Below are 16,554 nucleotides of genomic sequence, written 5' to 3'. Positions count from 1 at the left end.
TATATCGACCAGCAGCAATCGAAAAAATTGGAATAAAAACAAACGTTAGCTTGATACCGATAAAATGTGTAAAATTAATATTAGGAAAGAGATACTTATTAAGATTATTTCACATTTTTTGGGAAAAACAATCCTTATTGTCTATCTTATACTCAATGATGTATGTGCTGCATTTATATACTGTATTGTATATGTATACGAATATATACTATATATATGGTTGAAACTGAAGCATTGCTTCTATAAAGACAAATATAACAATTCTTCTTAAGTAGCATTTAATGAGCAATATTTATTTGTAACTAAATGGAACTTCACTTATGGTAATAACAATCGCATTGATTTTATTCAGATTATCTTGTTTGGAATATTTTCGCTTTCGTCGTGTTCGAATTCCAAATAGAGGTATATTTCTTGATTTTTCCTGTGGCGATTAACTTGACTTATTTGAAAAATACTGAGTATGGTATTTGCTCAAAAATTATAATCAGGACCTATTGTTTATCAGTTACATTTAAAGACTTTCACAATATACTTATTCATATGAACAAGATTAGAAAAAAAATGGAAAATCTCTAACAATTGAGTGCATTGTACAAGTCTGGAAGTTCCCGAAATGGCACATATTCCGCATTCCTTTATGATAAAAAACAAACAATGAGTGAAAAATTACAATTGCAAAAAATATTTTTGAAAGAAATAATTTTTTGTATGTTATCATAAGATATGATAAACAATAACATTGAAGTAAGAATGGGAACACTTCTTTACGAAGTATTACAAATGAAACTAAACGATATCATATAAAGATAGACGGCAAAATTAACAAATTTTGATGTATTCTATTAAATCTATCCTCAAATGAAATTATATTTTGAAATAACAATTACAGCACATTTGCATGCATATTTTTTGAATTTAGTGTAAAATTTAATATTAAAAATAGAAACATCTCATATTTTTCCATTAATGTTTCAAATTCATTTATAATGTATACAAAAATTATGTACTCTTATGTTAACGAAATTTTTATTTTGTTGATAATAAAAGGATTCTAACTATAATATTTTCAAAATTTATGTAATACTATATTTATAATTTGATCAAATGTTTAATAAGATTCTCTCTCTTTATTCTATTTTTCGAGTTAGTACAAGAAATATTTAATGCAAGTGAAACAGACAAAGTATCGACATTAATTCGACCATTGGAAAATTCTACCTCGTAAAATATAAATGAAATCATTACCTGGATGTTGTTTATGACGACTATTTATCATTGCTGCAGCAACAACTAAAACGATCATGTATTACGTCGAATTAAACATAGAATGTTTGGTTTATGTTAAAGAAAAGATTTGCTACGTTATAAATTATCAATTACCAGAGCGCATTATATTGCTCTTTTCACACCGTAACCAGCGATGATACGAATTTTGCTTAAATCATCTTGCTCACCAATTTCTTTTTAACTTACTCTGTCTCTCTCTCTCTCTCTCTCTCTCTCTCTCTCTCTCTCTCTCTCTCTCTCTCTCTCTCCCTCTCTTTCCTTTTTTTTCACCCAATACGTTTCATAACAGTGGATTGACGCAGATAATATCGAATGGTTTCTCTTTTCGTAAATGTCCGTTATTGCGTCGTAAATGTCATACGAGGCAATTTCATCAAAATTTAATATGGAATGCTTGGTATTCTTTCTCTTTCTTTCTTGCGATGATCGATATATTCGCAAGATCGAAGAAGTAGCACCAGAGAAATTACTTCAGAAAATATGAAAATCATGTTGTCTAACTTATCTAATTTTAATGATGGTATACATACGTTATATATTGTAACGATTTATGTAGAATGCAACATAAAACAATAATCATTCCTGTAGAATACCTTTAGTAAGAAAAAGATCATTACATCTAAACATATAATTCTTTGAAATAGACTGTCGGCAAATCTAAATGAAACATCGCGTTACAACGTACTAAGCTTCTAATAGATTTATTATGGTATCTATTTGCGACAGTTAATTGTTGGAAAAGATGGTTGACTGTATAAACCATTGTGAAGGTTTCTTTCGACTTTCCCCCGAAGAGCGTTTAGCAATCTGAAATTCAATCATGACCCGATCATGTCATTACCGTGTGCATTTATTTGTTTCTTTCGATTCGTTTCGTTAATTGGACTGTTTGTACATATAGTTTTCCATACTAAAAGTATTTTGTTGGCATGGATATTGGTGAATATTATAATTATAGCAGCATGCAAAATGTGGATAGATTCATTAAAAGTAGTTACAGTGGTCACCTTGTCTGTTCGTATCTAATGGAAAAATTTATATATTCGACCTGAGTGTTCTTATTTGAGGAAGAGAGAGAGAGAGAGAGAGAGAGAGAGAGAGAGAGAGAGAGAGAGAGAGAGAGAGAAAGAGAGAAAGAGAGAGGAAGAGAGAGAGAGAGAGAAAGCATCCAAACTTTTATATTTACATTAACTCAAGACAAATTTCGACGATTAATAGACACTACATTCATATTCAGAGTCTTTGAGACGGAAAACAACAAGATATTAATCATTGATACATAATTGTAAAAATTGTGATATGCTGATCATACTTACATCCCTTTTCTTCTTATTACTCTTACTTCATGTTACCCTTTCTCTCTTTCGATCACTCTCTCTTTCTCTGTGTATCACTTCATTATTCTCACCAGCATTCTTTTTCTCCCGCTTTCTTTTGTTCTTTATCATTCTCCGATCGAGTCATTAGACATGTTAATGAACTTACACACACTTTTGCAAAATAGCTTCATTAATTCAACAGCTTTCTTGAAACGATTTCTCTAATAAGCGGTTATAAAGTAAGGTATGTAAATAAGATTAAATTTTTTTTATAGACGGAATTTAATACCATGAAATGTAGTAGTGTAAGGTTAAATTATCGACTCATAGTTATTCTTTAAGATTTGTTTCGATTTCTGCCAGAAGCGTGAATTAGAATATAAGATCAATGGTAAATCCGGTTTCTATAACTCATGGCATATAATTTGAATAATATATAAAAATAAATATAAGGAATAAATGTGCAAACTATGATAGCGTCAGAATCGGTATTAGTACACGTGCAATTTCCAAATGCTCTTGGCCTAAACGAAGTTTGTTGGCTCGTACTCCAAAAAAATGTACGTGTATACGACAGAAACCAATAATGAGCGGTGATAGAGAGAAAAATATCACATAACATATAAAACACTGAATATTACGTAACATATAAAACATGAGTGCGAGAGAGAACATTACTTTCAGAATATCGTACATCGAATATCGAACGATGAAAATTTGTGTGGAAAAATAGATAAATTGAGAGCTGTTCACCTTTGAACTGTACAACATTGGACGCGTAATTAAAAAATAATTTTTTAAAAGTACTTTGCTCTTCACCTGTCGTGGCTATTGATGACGATCGATTTGTACAGAGGATTTTTTCCTAATTCTACATAGAATTAGGAAATGTTCAGTTATAGCATTTTTTTTTTTTAAATAAGAGAAGGGACATAATTAATTTTTTCTCCGAACCTCCTATCGAATAAGAATTCTTCTCTTCTAATCGAATAAGAATTTTATTCTGTAAGCTCTGATCACGTGAGCAACATTCGTATCGTTTAAATATTCCTCGTTTGCCTTCTCCGTCCTCACTTTCTCCTAAGACACGAGAATAGTAAGAATTGTACGGTTCAAACGAAGTATTTGTATATCACAAAAATTATAACTATACTCGTTATATTACTTCTATTTTTATTAAGTTATTTCTGTATCTTTCAAAAGCTGCAAATAATCATGAAATTCACTGTAATTTTATCTATTATTACAATAGTTAAATTATTAACAGTTGACTTATTCTATAAAATATTACAATACATTTTGAATAAATTACACCTGTATAATACGATCCAGGGGATCCCGGGTCCAAAAGCATACCCTATAATCGGAAATGTTCATCTATTTCTTGGCGATAACGAAGGTATGGATATGTTTTATATTTAAACACTTTACCCAGTTTTCATTTATAATCTTTTTTTTTTTAGGTATAACACAACTTTTTCTAAATATTGGTTGGAATTATGACTCATTGTGGCGTATATGGATAGGCACTAAATTACTTGTAATTATAAACAATCCAGAATATATCAAGGTAAGACCTATTAGTTTTATTTTAATCATCCGTCATAAATTTATATTTTTTATTTTCTTTTACAGAAGGTATTAAATAATCCTAATATTACTGAGAAGAGCGAGGAGTATAAATACATGAAATCGTTTGCCGGCAATGGATTGATTTGTTCTCCAGGTGAAGTATACATATTACACATTGTTTAATAATATCTTATTATTCATATTACAATCTATATATAGACACACACATATATATATACATATATATATATATACCCATTCGAATATTAAATTATGCAAAATTAAAGGAAAAAATATTTTTTATTCTGAATAGGTGTATAGAAATGTATTATAAGTAAACGTACAGAATCTTCTCTCCTTCTTTCTCTCGTTCTCTTTCTAAGGAGAAAAATAAATATAAAATGTAAATTAAGTATTACTTTCCTTACGATTTGCAGCAAAAATCTGGAATCCTCATCGAAAAATATTAAATGAAGTCTTTCATAAAAAATATCTAAACTTTTATGTGGATGTACTCGTTAATCATTCTGTCGTTTTAATGGAAAAATTGGAAACTTTAGTTGGAGAGGAAATAGACGTTTGCCATTACGTCTTTCGCTGTGCATTAGACATAATATATGGTAACATTTCGAAATTTTATAAAAGTTTATAATATTTATATTCATTTCTATGAATTTATAATATATGTGTTACATTCCTTATTCAAAGATAGTCTGTTTGATACTCAAGTAAATTCGCTGACCGATGAGAATTGCAAACTAGACGAAACTATTCATTGGTAATACTACTAAATTTTATACTATATCAAATATTTTATTTTTCATTTATAATTCGTATTTTGTTTTCTTCCTCAGTTTGATGGATATTACTGTGCAAAGAATATTTAAAATATGGTTACAACCGAATATAATTTTTCGTAATACTGCTATGGGGAAGAAATTTCAGACATGTGCATCCTACCTGAATGACATTGCAAGCAATGTATATTTAAGACATACATTTTGTTAATCCATCTTATGTTTTTTTAACAATCTAAAAATTTAAGTATTAAATTTTATTTATAAATATAAATTATTTTTTGTTTGGAAAGATCATCAAAGAAAAAAAGGAATCCATGTTAAGAAGCATCATTAAACGGGAACTGAAAGAGGAAAATTCAGGTAAAAGTAATTATTAAACACGCAATGCAATTTTACTTTTCGTTTATTTTTTAAACTAATAAAAGATCATTATTTATTTTTTAAGAACAAAACCCCAGGATCCTTCTAGACTATTTATTCGAGTCATCGCATGAAGGAAGAAAATATTCAGAGCAAGATATTAGAGACGAAATCAATACGATGGTTATTGCGGTATTTCATATTTATTACTTAGTTGCATTTATTACAAGTTTTGTTGGTTGAATAAAATTGGAGAAAAGTGATTATTTCTTTTCAGGGAAGTGATACTTCAGCTGTCACTATTAGCTTTGTCCTTCTAATGCTTGCTACATTTCCGCATATTCAAGTACGTACATATTACACATACTCAATTATTTCCATTATTTAAAAAACGCACATTATTTTTACATTATCATTTCATCATCTTTTTCAAAAAGAATGAAGTATACGACGAACTATACCAAATTTACGGATCGAGCGATCCGAAATATGTTCCTATAACGTACGACGATATTGCAAGAATGAAACTTTTGGAACGAGTGATCAAAGAAACATTACGTCTATTTCCGCCAGGACCAATCGTTGCTCGGAAAGTTACGCAAGATATAGAGGGTACCTTACATATAAAATAATAAATATTATATCTTTTTATCTTTAATAATACTGATTATTTAATAGTAATATTTATTTGTTATTTATATCAAGTGACAAAAAATTTGACTATTCCGAAAGGAAGTACTGTGGGGTTCTTAATCTATAAAACACATCGAAATGAAAAATATTGGCCCCAGCCATTAGTATTCGATCCGGATAGGTTTCTACCGGGTAGGAATAGTTCGGCATGTTTTTTTCCATTTAGCTACGGAAAAAGAAATTGCATAGGTAATTCTATGTAATTAAATATAAGCGTACGACTTATAAACAATAGAAATTACATTCCGTAAAGTTACATAAAATGCATATAAACATAGATTTCATTTTTTTTAGGTCAAATATTCGCCATGCTAGAAATGAAGGTAATAATTACTACCTTGATAAGAAAATTTATTATTAAAATAGATCAGCCAAAAGCAATTGAAGAAATTTCGATAAAAATGGATGTTACGATAAAGCCAGCGAAACCTATAAGATTAAAATTTGAAAGAAGAAATTAATTAAAATGGGTAATATTTATAAATGTAATGCGTGTATAAGTAACATACATACATGACGAATTCCGTGCGCGATAGTAGATATTATGCTGCATAAGTAAATTGTTAACTGTATAAATTAATTCTTGTACAAATTCTACAAACAGATCTCATTATTTCATACAATTTTACATAATAAATAAACAATTGAAAAAGACATTTAATATCATTCTTACTGCTTATTTCAAAATTTTTATAAAATAGTTTTTATAAGGATTAGTAAAAATTCTAAAATGCATTCTTATAAGTTCTTGTTATCAATTGATAACGATTTTTGATACCAATTAACTCTTTCTCAACGAAAGACATTTTACTATATGTCCTAAATTGTGCAGACAAATTATTAACATTCTCTTAATCGAGATTTGGATGATTGGAATAAGTGAAATGTAATGATATAAATATAAATTTATATTATAATATCTCCGAGAAGACATTTCGTTAAAAAATATACGGTCCATAAGATTATTTCATATTTATTGTCAACGATACAATAGAATCCGCCTGTAAAAAAGATTTCTTTTTGTTTACATTCATTACTTTATAACCGCTAATTAGAGAAATCGTTAAGAAGAAACCTGATGAATTAATGAAATATTCCTGTAAGAATGTGCACAACATTATCCAAATCTAATTGCTTAGAAAGAAAAGTGAAATAGAGCGAGAAAAAGAGAAATACTTAGATGATGATGGAGCGATTGAGTGAGATGGCGGTAGTGATAGAGGGAGAGAGAGAGAGAGAGAGAGAGAGAGAGATGAAATAGGAATGACAGAAAAAATAAAGATGTACACATGACCAATATATCAAAATTATGTATCAACGATTGATATCTAGTTGTTTTCCTTCTCAGGGGTTCTGGCTATGAGCATAATTCCTCTTACTCGTGGAATCTTGTCTTGAAACAATGAAATTATGGAATGTTTGTATTCTTCCTCTCTCCCTCTCTCTCTCTCTCTCTCTCTCTCTCTCTCTCTCTCTCTCTCCCCCTCTCTCTTAAATCGGAACACTTAGGTCGAATATATAAATTCTTCCATTAGACAGGAATAGACTAGGTGACCACTGTATCTCTTTTTAGTGGACCTATTCACATTTTTCATGCTGCTATACAAAATACTTTTAGTATAGAAAAATATAATTACAAATAGTCCAATTATCGAAACGAATCGAATGAAACAAACAAATACACACATGCAATGGCATGATCGGGTCATGATTGAATTCAGGAATTTCAGATTGCCAAATGCTCTCCGGGCGGAATTCGAAGGAAGTCTTAACAATAACTTATATATTCAATCATCTTTTTCAACAATTAACTATCGCAAATAGCTGCTGTAAGCAATCTATCAGAAACTTAGTTTCGCGATTGTTTCATTCAGAGTTTACCGACCCGTCTAGTTTAGAGAATTATAAGAAATGATTATCGTTTTATGTTGCATTTTACCTATATCATTATAATGTATAACGTATTTATACCATCATTAAAATCAGATAAATTGGTCAACAGGATTTCTATGTTTTCTAAAGTATCTCCACATGTTCTATTTCAAGGTTTCGATCATAGCAAGAAAGAAAGAGAAGAACGCTAAGCATTCGTTATTAGATACTGTTTAAATTTTCACGTGTGAAAGCTACGACTCAATAACCAAAATCTACGGTATGTTCTGTGGCAATCGTCGGTGATTGTATGTTTAATTATCTTGGTATCATTGCTTTTTCTTCCTCTTATTTCTAATCTCCGTCATTCTATTTATAAATATATACGAAATAAAAATATTCGTACAAACTGGCCATTACACTGAAAATACGTTTTACATTATTCATTTGGTACAAGCCCAACGCATCGGTCATTATCTAGATTGTTTTCATTGGGTATTCGTGATTATTAATTACGCTTGTTCTAATAAGTAACTCAATTAGAAAATTTAATGAAAAATTTCAATAAGTGTGTCATTAATTAAAACCAATTCCGGATTGAAATATATAAAAATCATGCAAATCGAAGGAATGTTTAGCGTCACTTTGACACTACTGTAAAATATAGTTTATGTTTTAGCAATTTTATTTCCAGTCTATATATTTTTATACCAGTAGAGTCGAAGCAAGAACGCGTAAATATACACCTTTGATACTCAATTGAGTACTCTAACACATTGATAATGGAAAACTCGCATCCATATATTTGCTTCGTAATTGTTTTCTTTACTATAAAGTAACCAAAAATTGAATACTACTTCACTTTGGATATTCGCTAACAGTCATATATTATTTAATGTAGATTTGGCATCACGTTCATAGAATCAAAGGTAGCCGTAAATTTTATTATCAAAATCGATTCAGACGAATCATAAAAATGTCTATTGATTGATATACATATGCATGCACACGTAGATGAGAGTGAGAAAAAGTATAGCGATATATGAGGGAAGAACAAGGAAGTTAGAGAGAAAAAATGACAGAGAGAGAGACATGTATGCAAAATGAAATATACAAAAGATAAGTGCTAGATAAAGGCGATGACGACAAAGATAAATGTCTCTTACACAGAAAGTGAATAAAATTCCAAAAGAGTCAAAAAATTTATCTAAGAAAATATCGGTATATTAAAAACGTGTTCGAAAAGACCGGTCAATGTCATAGACGAAATTCTACATTTAATATCTCATATTATTGTAGCTGAGTAGAAGATATTTCGAAAATGATACTAATTCGCTACTCTCTTGCCCAAATCAAAGTTGATGGGCCGCCATGTAGAAAAATCGACCGTGCAACTTTTATGTTCGAACACCGTTTTTAATATTAATGCTGATGTTACTGTAAAAGACAAATCTTATTAAAGGAAAAATGATTAGTGAAAAAATATTTTCTTATAGTACTATAAAATATCATGTATCAAGTAAATAAGTATATAATAAAATAGGGGTATCCATTAAAAATTTTTTTCGTTCCTTTGACTTATCTTTTCAAGCCCCCTAGTCGTATTATGTATGTGTAATTTAATAAAAAGTATATAACTATTCTATGGAATCTTCCAATTAGTATTGTTGTAATAATGGTTAATATTCCAGTGAATTCCATAATAAATCGAATTAATTGAAATCTATAGAAAAAATTTAACAATATTAAAAATAATAATATTAATAAAAATATTGGTACAAAAAATAATGACAGTATGTATAAAAAGGATAAAATATAGATGAAAATTGTCAAAGATATAACACCCGTGGTATGTACTTATTGATAAATAATTTTAAATAAGGATTCCAAGCTAGTACGGAAATGTTGAAACGTGACAACGATAGGATAATTACGGACTCGAGGAAAGTACTAAAGACATTTAAAAAGAAAAAAAATTAATTTTATGGATTATTGATTGTCGAATTTGAAAGTGACCGTGATGTCGCGACCGGACGAGAGTCTTGAGATTCAGACGATTGAACCTATATTTAACAAACCGACGATTTGCGAAAAGTAAATAGGGCGATCAAAAGACTGAAGAATTAGAAAACATTGGATACTGACTTGATTAGGAGTTGACTTGATTAATAGATTAACAGAAAAAATTCATAAATTAATGAACTTAATCTGGGACTAAGAAGCATTAAATAATGTATATGAAAAATAATGTATATAAAATTTATTTACATTTGTATGAATTTATTATAATTTTATTAGACTTTCTATCGAAAGATGACAACAAAGATGCCCATATATTGGGTTGTCCGGAAAGTAATTTCGTTTTTTCCCGACAGAAGATTTAAATGTATTTTTTGCACCCAACTTCACACTTAAGCCGCATAATCATTATATGATTAAAGAGCTGATATAGTTAAGCTTGTGAATGAAATAGTCCAATTGATTTTACGCAGTAGTTTTTGGTTTTAAATATCGAGAGCAGCATTTTCGGCATATTTTACTTTTTTACTATAGAAAAGATAAAAATGCTGTTCAAGCCAGAAAGAAATTAACCGATGTGTATGGAGAAGATGTGTTGACAGTAAGCCAGTGCCAGAACTGATTTGCAAAATTTCGATCCGTCAATTTTGATGTCGAAGATGCACCACGCTCTGGAAGCCCGGTTGAAGATGATAAAGACACGATAAAGGCATTAGTTGATGTAAATCAACGAATAACAACACGTGAGATCCGTGAGAGATTAAATTTATCAAATTCAAATGTTTATGACCACTTGAAAGGCCTGCGTTTAACCTCGAAGCTCGATATATGGGTTTCCCAAATTCTCACGGAGAGAAATTTGTGTCATCACGTTGATGTCTGTGATTCGCTTCTCAAACATCACGAAATTGATCCATTTTTGAAGCGCATCATTACTGAGGACGAAAAATGGGTTGTATATAACAATGTCAAACGCAAGAGATCATGGAGCAAAAAAGATGAACCGGCTCAAAGCATTTCCAAAGCCAATATCCATAAAAAAAAGCTGATGCTGTCTGTTTGGTGGGATTTTAAAGGAATCGTTTTATTTTACGATTTTACCGGATAACACAACAATTAATTCGGTAGTCTACTGTCACCAGCTGGACAAACTGAATGATGCATTTCAACAGAAAAGGCCAGAATTAATCAACAGAAAAGGCCAGAATTAATCATCAGAAAAGATGTAGTGTTGCACCAAGATAATGCGAGACCTCATATAAGTTTAGTCTCTCACCAAAAGCCTTTACAGCTTGAATGGGATACAATGCCACACCTACCATATTCTCCAGATCTGGCACCTTTGGATTATTATTTATTCCGGTTACTGCAAAATTTTTTAGACGGTAAAACCTTCACTTCAAATGAGAAGGTCATAAACCACCTCGATCAGTTTTTTGCCAACAAAAACCAAAAATTTTATGAACGTGGAATCATGCTACTACCAGAAAGATGGCAAAAGGTATTGGACTTGAATGGCCAATATATAATTTAATAAAATATTTGTTCCTTATACGAAAATTGTCTTTCATTTTCACAAAAAAAAAAAAACGAAATTACTTGCCGAACCACCCATTAAATTAAATGACAAATCCGAATTTCAAATTAGCTAGATCTATAGAACGGTAATAATGATATATCTTTTATATTCGTAATGTTCTGTATTTATTTATAATATTTTTTCTTTTCTTATTCAATGGGATGAATATAGTTGCCCAGAAAGATCCTTAAATTATGGTCACGTATATAATTTTTTATTACACTGCTATGAGGAAGAAATTGACAGAGGAAAGTTCAGGTTAAAATATCTACAATACATACAATAGAATTTTAATTCTCATCTTTTTTTTGTACTAATAAAGGATCCTTATTTATTGTCCAAAAACAAAAACCGAAGACATTTCTCAACTTTTTATTCGAATCAACGCACAAAGGAGAAAAATATTCGAAGCAAGATATTTGTGATGACATTAATACGATAGCTATAGCTGTAAGTCGTATTTATTATTTAGATGCAATAAAATTTTGATATACAATAATGTACATACATATTACACTTTCTTAATTATTTGTGACTATTTATATAAAGGAAATAATTTTTATATAAACTTCTTATCATCCTTTTTCCATCTTCGATCAGAAAGAACAAAGTATACAAGGAACTGAACCAAATCTACGGCTCGGACGATCCGAAATATGTTCCAATAACATTTGATGAGATTAAAAGTATAAAACTGTTGAAAAGAGTGATTAAGAAAATATTACGCGTTTTTCCTCCAGGTCTAGTGATCCTTCGGAAAGTAAGGAAAAGTATATAAAATATCTCTATATATAAAAATTATGTTTTATTATCATTAATAATTAAGTAACGATATAATTTTTTGTCGTTAATATTATTTAATAATAATATTTACTTATTAATTTAAGCAAGTGACAAAAACTTGGACCATAAGAAATGTGATTGCGAATTACAGTCTAATATATACACATATTTAAATACATATGTTTTTCCCTCAAATATATACCTTCCTCAATCTCACATTGTATTTATGTTAGAGTACTGATAGCGGATAACTAAGTGTATATCTATTGCATATATAAGGACTGTACTTTTCGAAAGTATGATTTTCATAAGATTTTTATATGTCATATCTACTATCTCATTACATGCAATCCCCCAAATTTCGTCATAATCGGACGCCAATACTTATGCAGGAACTACAGCCGAAATTTCTAACAATATTACCTTCACAAAATTGTCAGATTAATTATTATTAATAGGTAATGTTAATTGTTAATTACAATTAATTATTAAATTATTAATAAAAATTAAATGAAGATAAATTATTAAATTTAGATAGATTAATAATAAATATTATTAAATTTAGATATTAATAATAAATTTAGATATTATTAATAAGATATGGATACTTTATACTTGAATTTTCTTTCATACGCGTATATATATCTCCTGTATGGAAATTTTTTAATCTGATAATCTGAAATAGTAATTAATACGAACTGATTTAAGATAATTATCATTATGTATGTTTTCGTTAACACCAAATACAAACGATAAGAAGGACAAAAATCTATTGGATTCTTCGATTTTCGGTTACGCCCATACGTTTGAAAATTGAACGCGATATTCTGATAGTGATGAAACAAATGAGTATCAACGTCCTATCTAATTAGGTTCATTGCGTGACCTACACGACCATCTAAAAAAGATCTACATTCAGAGAGACTGAAAAATGTGTGGTCACGTAAAGGTTTTATCATTAGTATCATCTTCGATGAATATGAATGACTGCTCATAACTGCTCCCTATACATATGCATAATGATGTCCATATGATGCACATGAAGTTTCTACACTGATAACAAGACATATATGTCAAACATGTGATCGGGCAGAGACAATTTGAACAAATAAGAAAGTATGAACTCAATCTGCCAACATACCCTACGATTTCAATTCAACAAGTAACATACAATAGACTAAAGCTTCTAAATTATTTAATTATTTTATAAATAACTAAATAATCTAGTCGGTGGACAGAGATCACAACCTGTAGTCAATCAACTATATATTTGTTTCTTCTCTTATTATAATCTTTATTCACATGCATTATCTTAAATAGAATTTTCTTTTCACAGCCTCTTTCGCTGTTCAGTTTGCATAATTCTTGCTCTATCTCGGCACTGTTTTCTGGTGTTCCATTTAGAATTATCATTTTTAATTGACACATCATCTAACTGCTCTGGTGAAATGTCTCTCTCATTTCCCTGCGTAGGTAAATTATATAAAAGGTAAATTAATACGTTACGAGTAGTTTTCAGCATTGCCCTGAGAAATGAGCGATAAATCAACAAAATTTGAGTTTTCAATCAATTTTACATGCCAGCTCTTGATTATCTTTACAGTCCTAGATTTTCATAATCTGTACGTCTCCAACTTATTATGATAATAACGAAACTCTTGAAGAATAATGAGTCAGTCAGTTGATCTGATGACAGCGATACAACTACTTGCATTGCACGTCCTTAATTGTAATTTCGCAGTTTCTAGTTAGTATATCTTTTAATAGATGAAAATCAGTGAGTAATGTCTTCATTGTCGAAATATTTATTTTTAATTGAAATAAAACATACGAATTATTTTTTCTTTATGAAAATAAAACGAGATGGTCGAAGTACAGTAGCCAGAAAACAATGGCAACGAAGTAATGCTCATAGGTGTCGAGTACCGTTATTCTTTGCTGATGAATCCGAATTATGTTTCAGCAATTCGAATCACAAATCGCAATGGCAAATATCAAGATGGATTCGACGAAATTCCACTACGATCTATCAACATATAAGCTATGAGAGAAATCTATCCCACTCTTATAAATTCGCCACGAAGAACTGAAGTTCGAACTGATCGAAAATTTTTGTTTTGTGATTCGCTTCTGGATGATCCTTAGCGACAAGTGGTCATCATCGATGAGACGCGCACTAGAATCAAGAATAATAGACCAGCTGTCATCTCAGAACTTCATGGAAGTGATACTTTCAGGCAAGAACAACTGGGAAAAGAATGGCTACATATGTTGAGGCAGTGCTACAACAACAAAAAAACAAGATAAGAACTAAATGGCACAAAATAATTAATAAGCAACGGCGAATAAGAACAGGAGCCTTACGCGAGGTAGCACGAGATATCAATTCGAAGAAACATATATGATTCTAGAATGGATTCTATGTCTGAAGTAGAAGTGGCCTTTTAGTAGATCCTACACATCAGAGAGCAAATAAGCTCTTTAATAATGCATAACACATTTTCTCCTTTTTAAAAAAAAATTAGTATCATTATTATTTTAGTTTAAATTGATCTTTTTCCAATTTAGATGATTTTTCGAACCTTGATCAAGCATCAGTTAATCTTTATAATATTTTCTAGTGTAATTGTATAATATTGTACATATATTAGATATCGTGGCTTTTTGCAACTCTAACTAGATGTATATCTTACTGCTACTACTGCACGTAACTATATGAAAATATATGATTGTATAGAACTTCTGGAAATTATTCTAATTTACAATATGCTTTGGGTATATAATGATATTGAGAATTTGAGTGATTTTTTTCTTATTTGTACATTATATGATTTTACCTGATGCTCTCAGGGTCACATGAGAATTTTCATTATTCTAGACAAATAATGACAAAATAATAAAAAACATATGAAGTATTTCAATCACTGATGACCACTATGGCTCCATTGAAGAAACAATCTCTGGTCATAAGTAACCAATCTGACACTCGATATGTTAATATCTCATTCTTATGCTACCAATTTTCCTCTTACAAACCCCCTTTTGTCTTTTCTTCTTATTTCTTCTCTTATCGCCTGTATTTCTGTAATATGTATCTTTGGAAAAAAAAAAAAAAAACAAAAAAAATTTATAAAATTGATTACACGTATAAAATAGAAAGTCATAATACTTTGAAAAAAAAGATACAATGAAATTTAAAGTAGCAATTTTTATAATAACAATTAAAATCAATCATTTTAACCGATTGGTAAATTTAATATTAACTTCTTGATTTTCTCCATCTTTTTCACATTACTTTTCTTCACATTAAGCAGTGACTTTTCTATTTCCTAACCTCTCACCTATTTTCTTATTTGCATCACCACCTGTTTCTTATTCTTTTCCTCTTTTTTATAGCAATTTTTAACATCTTCTATTCTACCATTTTCATCCCAAAAATTTACTTTTATTTCCCTATTTCTCTGAAGATTTATACACTCTTTTATCACCTTTTCGTATTTCTTTTACTTTTATTTTTTTTCTTCTGCATCTCCAATCTTCTCCTTACTATATCTATTCTTTATCTAATAAAAAAATCTACTTTCTCAGTATCAAAAATCATCAATATTAATATATTTTCATATTTATATTACTAATTTTTTGTTTCTTATTTCTTTTTCTATTTTTTTCTTTCTTTTCTTCTCCTTTCCTATGTAAATTTATTAAAGGAATTGTCTTTCTTTTAAATATACCTCTTTTGTCATTTTCCCATATTTTTTACTTTTTACATATTCTTGTAACTTCTATAAATATAACAAATCCTCTTTTCTTATATTTGTAATTCTTCTGTCTTTAGAAATCCTTTCCAATTTGTTACAAAGTAGTTAATTATCAATATTCTTTTCATTCCTATATATTTTTCTTCTTTATCCATCTTTACTTCAAAATATTAATTTTGTATATATCAAATTATAAGTAAAAAGTAATATATTAATTGAGAAAAAATAGTATACATAGAAACATAATATTAGAGTAAAAAATTAGTATATCAATGGATTAAACTGATTAAATCCACTTTTGATAATTTTTCCAATTTGAATACCAAAGCACACGTATAAGTATTCAATTAAGTATAAATAAAATAGTTTGATAATACCTATTCATTATATAATATTATCTTAATATGGTAAACGTTTTGATTTCTACCGAATAATAAATAGCTTGTTTTAGAAATTAATTTGATATATATATTTTTATATATTTTATACATTATAATATAAAAATTATA

At 29.2% G+C, this 16,554-nt stretch overlaps 2 protein-coding genes across 2 annotated transcripts; both read left to right on the top strand.

Annotated features, from left to right (window-relative positions):
• Positions 1–3,952: 3,952 nt before the first annotated feature.
• On the top strand, positions 3,953–6,569 carry LOC124953554 (cytochrome P450 4C1-like). Its single transcript, XM_047505082.1, has 11 exons — positions 3,953–4,179; positions 4,245–4,335; positions 4,619–4,801; positions 4,890–4,959; positions 5,036–5,162; positions 5,272–5,341; positions 5,427–5,533; positions 5,619–5,687; positions 5,779–5,953; positions 6,047–6,223; positions 6,329–6,569. The coding sequence occupies exons 1-11, from the start codon at positions 3,979–3,981 to the stop codon at positions 6,493–6,495; spliced, it is 1,437 nt and encodes a 478-aa protein (XP_047361038.1). The 5' UTR covers positions 3,953–3,978; the 3' UTR covers positions 6,496–6,569.
• A 2,476-nt stretch (positions 6,570–9,045) lies between these two features.
• Positions 9,046–11,033, top strand: LOC124953553 (histone-lysine N-methyltransferase SETMAR-like). Its single transcript, XM_047505081.1, has 3 exons — positions 9,046–9,079; positions 10,205–10,258; positions 10,585–11,033. The coding sequence occupies exons 1-3, from the start codon at positions 9,046–9,048 to the stop codon at positions 11,031–11,033; spliced, it is 537 nt and encodes a 178-aa protein (XP_047361037.1).
• The last annotated feature ends 5,521 nt before the right edge of the window (positions 11,034–16,554 follow it).

Source organism: Vespa velutina, chromosome 12 (assembly GCF_912470025.1).
Source record: "Vespa velutina chromosome 12, iVesVel2.1, whole genome shotgun sequence".
Taxonomy (NCBI): Eukaryota; Metazoa; Arthropoda; class Insecta; order Hymenoptera; family Vespidae; genus Vespa; species Vespa velutina.
This window is presented reverse-complemented; position numbering and strand designations above follow the sequence as displayed.